The sequence below is a fragment of the Homarus americanus genome, unplaced genomic scaffold (assembly GCF_018991925.1).
Source record: "Homarus americanus isolate GMGI-L3 unplaced genomic scaffold, GMGI_Hamer_2.0 scaffold31426, whole genome shotgun sequence".
Taxonomy (NCBI): domain Eukaryota; kingdom Metazoa; phylum Arthropoda; class Malacostraca; order Decapoda; family Nephropidae; genus Homarus; species Homarus americanus.
The window spans coordinates 1-7272 of record NW_024729072.1 but is presented as its reverse complement, the minus strand read 5'-3'; the positions used below and the strand labels follow the sequence as shown (position 1 = coordinate 7272).

The following is a 7272-nucleotide window of genomic DNA, read 5'->3' as shown; positions in this document are numbered from 1 at the left end:
GCATGGCTTCACAAGAAGGCGTTCATGTCTAATTAATTTATTAACATTCTTTTCATCAGTTTTCGAATCGGTGGAAGAGGGGCACAATTATGATGTGGTATATCTCGACTATAACAAAGCCTTCGACAGAGTCCCCAACGAAAGACCAATAAGAAAGGTAGAAGCACATGACATTAAATGTAATATTCTAAAATGGATTAGGGCGTGGTTACAGGACAGGAAACAGGGAGTGAGCATTAACGGCACTAAATCCAATTGGAGCAACGTCACTAGTGGAGTTCCCCAAGGCTCAGTACTTGGACCATTATTATTTATTATATACATAAACGACATAGATATTGGCATAGACCGCAACATAAGTAAATTTGCTGATGACACTAAAATAGGACGTGTAATTTAATCTGACGAAGAATCCGCAAAACTACAGGAATATCTAAACAAATTTTTCGAATGGTCTGAAAAATGGCAGATAAAATTCAATGTGGACAAATGTAAAGTACTCAGTACTTTTTCATTTCAGATATCGTTTATCATTCCATGACAGACAAATTATACGTACCTAAAATATAATGTTTATTTTTCTGAAACTATTTATGTTAGTGTTTTATGATTATCTACTAGATCGTTTGTGGCCAGTCAGAAGTTAAGAAAAAAGGAAACGTATCGTTATTAGGCATTTTTTCTTATTCATTATGAAGACTTAAGACAATCTATTTACCTGAATCCCCATCCAGAGACCACGAAGATGGGTATTTCTTCTTTGCCGATGTAGAAAGGTGTGCTGCCGAAGCTATCGCTGTAGCTGGAGGCAATGATGACACTGACGTAGTTCTTGAAGCTGATGAAGGAGTAACCACCCGCGAGCACCTTCTCGAATGCTTCTTTCACGAGAGGCAGCTTGGACACAAGACTTGTTATTAGTACTAACACACACACACACACACACACACACACTGTATATATATATATATATATATATATATATATATATATATATATATATATATATATATATATATATATATATATATATATATATATATATATATATATATATATATACACACTTGTGTGTGTGTATGGATGTCTATAACGGAACTCCACCTGGCTTATCAATATTTTTGCTGCCTTTTTAGGGACCAAATTGCACTGTGCAATCTTCTTGCATATTTCATAAGAGACGCACATGGGGTTTCCATTAGAACACTTTCATGCATAAAATAATAGGAAACGCTTTTGGGAACTGACCTCCATTTCTTTATATATCTTCTGGACCACTGGGTCGGTATGTTTTGAGAAATACTCTAAAGGTACTCCTGTCATGAACCAAGCCTCGCTGCCCCACTTCCAATTGTCGCGTTGCACTAAGTCCATAAAACCCTCAAGTGTCGCTGATTTCCCCTGAACTGTCAAGTGAGCAATTAAAGACGAGCGGTATCCTGTAGTGATGATCAGACAAAACACCAGCCACCACCCCACCAGCACCTGTACAGACATACACAAGAACACATAGTCAGGTATTGGTCAAGACGCTCGACCAAAAACTGTAATTGGAATTATCAGAAGGACATTAAGACATCACTGGTGGGGAAGATATTATATGATGTTCTGTTGGCATCAGCGAAAAGTTAGTAAAATAATGATTGCCCCTCGTGCAACGAGGATGGCCGGCCCAAGGGCCACCTAGATGTGAATTTATTTAAGGGGAAGAAGATGTCGCCAACACAGCTACACCTTGAGTTAACGAGTTGCATGACCCAGTGTCAAGGAATAGCCCTAGAAAACCGGACAACTCGCCAACTGCATTGGCTAGCTATTACCCCGGAACACGATCCGCAAATCGATTAACATCCAAGTTCCCAATTATTGCTGGGTGGACAGAGGAAAATGGCTTAAAGAAACCTGCCCATAGTTTCACCCTGCCAGGGAATCGAAACGGGGTCCAATCGCTTGTTAGGCGAGCATGTTGACCATTATCCCACAGTGTTAAAAAAGGAGTAGGCTATGTTGAAGACAAAGTTGTCATATTTGGACACTATGTGTGGGACTGTGCAAAGTTAAAATTGGCTGAAGAAAACTATTTACCGGACATAGTTATCACATATAATTTCAAAGATGGATAAGTAATACACTGGATAATATTATCTTGAAGGAATAAAAAAGATTAAAATTGACGTTAGAGTAATATTTACTTGACCAGAGACGGTGACGGAGGGAACCGGAGGAGGCTTTTCCAGGAGTGCTCCCCAACCGTACAGGAAGGCGGTGTTGAACTTGACACTCCGCCCTCCCGCCGCCCATAACCACACTTTCTGTAGCACCCACATAAGCACACCAAACGCCACCACGCTCAACAGCAGTGCTACCCACAGTTCTCCTGCAGGAAAGGTGTCAAATTTCCTGTCTTGGTATTTATAACTTGTCAGTACCAGATTTATAAGATATCTAGACTACAGAATGTATAAACCGTCATCTTAAAACCTACCTTCAAAGGGTCTTATGAGAGAAAGGTTCTCTGGCAATAAGGTAGGCTTCAAAGAGAGTGTGATCATTACGTCTGGTGTATATCCCTTCGTGTAGTCGATAACTTGCAGGCGTTCAGGGGTTGGCGCCGCGATCATACAGAAGTCAGATTCTTCACGCTGGAGCTCACCAATCATCCCGTTAAATTTACCGTTTGTCGGTACACCCCATTTAAAATCACTCCGTTCGTGTATCTGGTATCTGGTGATGGATTATATTTCTACAATATTATCTAGTGTAATCACCCATCGCATTCGCCAGACTTGTCTCCGAATGTCTTATAGTCACACCTCTTATATGCTTATATATCTGTATGGAATATACTGTACCTATGAACATCAGTATTTCAGTAATGCCTTAAAAATTTTATGGGAAATTCTTATAAAGGAAAAATAAATGGGATATATTACGTGAAATTTAGGACTAAGGCGAGAGTAGTTAATATCCTGACGTCCAAGGAATCCTTCGGCGTGACAGTGGTGCCTGGTTCGTCTCTGTCTCTCTCGTAGTCCATATACGGGAAATATCTTAACGCCACTACCCGATACTTGTAACCCATCAGATTATGGAACTGTTCTGGCAAGAGGATAATATCTTAAGTTTTTGAGCTCTACTGGGCAAAATATATCAAGTTTTGAACTATTCTGCCGAGAATAGGTATGAGTTTTTTGCTTGCTTCTCTGTTAGTTTTATGTTGCTATAGAATTAAACCATCATCCAAAGTAATTAACACTTACACTCTAATACTTAACAGTCATATATACACATAATCTTCATCCTCCGACTTACTGTTCTCTTAAATCTCGCGTTTGTGTAAACCCATCGAATATTATTTTTTATAGATTATAACTTGTAAAGTCTTACGTACTTTCCAAATGCAGAAAATTATAAATAATTTGTTGTACGCAGAGAAAAGTCTGTTGCATCATTGCATCATCGTTTACCTCGCTGTTATCTCTCATATCGTCACCTAAGGACTGTATATGGGATCCCACAAAGCAAGAGCAATTCTAGTTATCGAAATATAGCACAGACGTATGCAAGGGGATACATTTAATTTCACATCATTCTCACCAGGAAAGAGGTGGGCAGGTTGTTGAATAAGTGAGGTGAGATTCTTCTGCAGGATAAGTTGGACGTCCATCTCCCCGTTGTTGCAGTACAGACACCGCCTGTACACCCACACACGCTCACTTACTATTCCTGGCACAGAGATCGAAAAATAAATAAATATACAGTATATGTTAATAAGGAATAGCCCATGTTTGAATGTAAATGGAAGTGTTTATTGTATTCCATGTAGTAAATGTAATTGTAATTATGTAGGTCAGACAGGAAAAACACTGCAGCTCAGAATCAAACAACATAAGTATAATATCAGAACTGCATCTGAAAGCAGTGCCTTGTTCGTTCATGTTAGGAATAATAATCACCCCATTGCTTGGGAAAAAAGCTTAGAAGTATTCAAATCATCTTGTGTCACAGAAAGACTTCTGGTTGAAGCTAGTTTGATTAAGGAATTAAAATCAATAAACCTTAGTGATGGTCAGTTCAAAACTGATAATATGTTACATAAATTTATTTGTCAGTGGCCCAAGGTTAAAACTGCTTTGAAAACCTTTGATCTTGATGTATGACAGTTATTTTGTGGGTCCCTTTTTTCTGACCTGACCTGTCTAGTCACGTCACCACCCTTCTCTTAAGCTCCTCTACGGTTGTGTTGGTGTGGGGATTAGTGGATGTCATCATTATGACCTGACCTCACCCTGTATATTTAAGCCTCTCTCTGTCCATGTAATCTAGTTGCCTCTGAAGATGTCTTGAATAAAGACGAAAGCTAAGGTACTCCGTTGTTTCCATTTTCCCGTGTGTGATTTTATCAAGATATATATATATATATATATATATATATATATATATATATATATATATATATATATATATATATATATATATATATATATATATATATATATATATATATATATATATATATATATATATGTTACCACCACAGTAAGATAAACTAGGCGAGAGAAAGAGAGAGAGGGTGAGAACAGAGATATAGTGTTGACGAATTTGCTGACGAATTTGCTGAGGTGTTTCAATACGAAACAGATGGTCCTCGCCTCCGGGCTGCGATTGCTCTCGACGGTAGTCTATCGATTTCTACAGGAAAGACAACACGTTGGTCAGACCACTAAACCCTAAAACGTGAGTGTGATCTTGAAGTATTAAAATCTTCTAAGAAACTCTAAATAACTTTAATAAGTATATATATGTACTGTAATTTGATCATATTATACAAATTGTCTCCTGATGTATCAACAGTTATAACATGTGAGTTATATTTAAGATCTTAACAGGCTATGTACTGTATATTGATTGTATTATTCATTCTATGTGTCCTGAGATAACAGCATTTGTTATATGTGAATTGTTCTTTAACAGGTTTTGACCGAATTATATGGTACGCGTCAACGTTAAGGGTTTATTTCTCCAGCAACAAACCAATAACGCTCCTATGAGCGTTAACAGTCAAAATGTATACGGGAGGACTGTTGAAGGACCAACACCGGAGTCCAGCGTGGGAAAGCGTAGGTCGTCGATCACCCACCCACCCACAGTGGGTGGGTGCGTCTTCAGCATGAGGAACAGTGATAGCGAGTGAAGTGTCTTAAATACCCGGACAGTGTCGTAGAGCTTCTGTCTGCGCGTACGGGGCTGTGAGCGTTCCTTTCGAACAGGGAAGCCGCGCACCAGTGAGCAAAGGTTTCAGAACACCCGGACAGTGTCGAAATGTTTTGGTCTGGGTGAACGGGTAGTTAGCGTGTTCGCTCAGACACGCACGCCAGTGATTATAACTAGCAGCTGATCTTCCTATACCAGTGACACCACAGTATATCAAATATCAACCATATCGCAAAATTAACTTCAGAAGACAATCACCAAAGGTTCGCTTAACAGATACATAATTTTGATAAGATTCGTTAACTTTTACTTTGTCTTCATCTTAAGTGAACGTATATAAGTCTTAGTATATTTTTCACGGTAATTATATAAGACATTGGTGTTACATTTTAGATTTAAGTCAAACAAATAAGGTGAATTACTCAATGATAATAAGGAACCATGAAGAAATACATAAATGAAAAGGATTTGTGGGTTAAGTGTGAGTACAACATTCAAGTTATAAGTATATATATGTATATGTGTATGTGTGTATATATATGCATATATGTACTGTATACCAATAGTTAAACCAGTTGAATACGTGTATAACACGTGTGTAGAAACGTGGTCCAGTGTCACTCGTGTGTGACATCACTGTGGTCGTGATTGTATGACATTGCTTATATTACTTCAGTTGTAGGACATCGCTTACATGACTTCAGATTGTATGACGTCGCTTGTATGACTTCAGTTACATGGCATCGCTGGTATGACCTCAGTTATATGACATCTTTATAAACAAGCAGACGTGTCAGTTGAAGAGCGTTCCCGCTTAACCAAACGTCTCTATAGCTGTCCACCGAAAGAGCCAAATCGAGTTCACTGTGTCACCAGTCATGGAAGGAAACAAGGCAGAGGAGACAAGCCTAACCAGTGTAGAATACCTGAATGACAGAAATGCTAACCAGTAACTCGTACAGCCAGGGCGAAGTAGAGAAACCCTTTCACCCGAGAGAAGGATGAAACCAACAGGCAGGTTAAATAGGGTAATCAGGGGTTTATCAGCAGACGCTCACCCAATTGACAGCAATGATGCAGAATATGAAAGATCATATGGAGCAACTTCAGACTTTAAACGATACACGAGGACTCCAAGGTAGAACAATGGCGCCACGTGACGTCCGCACTGAACCCGGCCGACGACGCTAGTCGTGGATTACATAGAGTAGAGCTCAATGAGGAGGGCAGGTGGATTCGGGGACCTGCTTTCCTCTTGTTGAAAGAAGACAGTTGACCAAAGAGTCCATTGAGGATTCCAGACCTCAGAGACGGAGACCCAAGGAAACCACGGTGCTGACGGCGAACGTTGACCAGGGGGAGGGTACCCTCGATTAGCTATGGGCCAGGTACTCATCGAGGCATCGACTTCTGAAGAGCATAGCGTGGATTAGACGGTTTATAGAATGGCGGCTTGGGAAGCAAAATAACCAACATCACCGAGAAAATCGTCTCCAGATCAGCAAATTGGAAGAGGCGAAATTAGCCGTCTTAAGATTGATGCAAAAGAAGGGTTTCCCTCGAGAACTAGGAATTTTACAACAGGGACAACCCGTGAGAGGTAGCGACATAAGGCAGCTGGAACCTCATCTAGACACGGACGGTCTGATCAGAGTAGGTGGCCGACTGAAACACGTCGCTTTCCACCCAGACCAGGAGAATCCCATACTACTAGTATTGCCAATGGACAACAGGATCACGGGGCTCATCGGGAGAGAGGTACACTCAACTAGGGCTGGACACTCAGGACGAGAACACACTCTTGCCATAATACGTGAGATGTATACGATACCTAAGTGCCTCAAATTACGCGACCGCACATTACAGACGTGTGTGACTTGCCGAAGAAGAAACTGGAGGCCTACCCACCAATGCCAATCCGACCTGCCAGAAAATCGAGTGCGCCCAGGAGGCCAGCCGTTCACCTACACTGGAATTGATTGCTTCAGCCCATTTTTGGTTAAACAAGGACGAGCCCGGGCGAAGAGATGGGGATGCTTATTCACCTACATGACCACC

At 40.4% G+C, this 7272-nt stretch overlaps 1 protein-coding gene across 1 annotated transcript; it reads right to left on the bottom strand.

The window, feature by feature from the left end:
* Positions 1-718: 718 nt before the first annotated feature.
* LOC121866296 (glutamate receptor 3.3-like) lies at positions 719-2862 on the bottom strand (the record flags this gene model as incomplete). The annotated part of the gene is made up of 5 exons (XM_042365908.1): positions 2825-2862; positions 2486-2724; positions 2193-2377; positions 1249-1485; positions 719-897 (listed from the first exon to the last, which is right to left on the bottom strand). Coding segments are annotated over exons 1-5 (878 nt in total), but the record flags the coding sequence as incomplete, so codon positions are not given.
* Positions 2863-7272: the final 4410 nt, after the last annotated feature.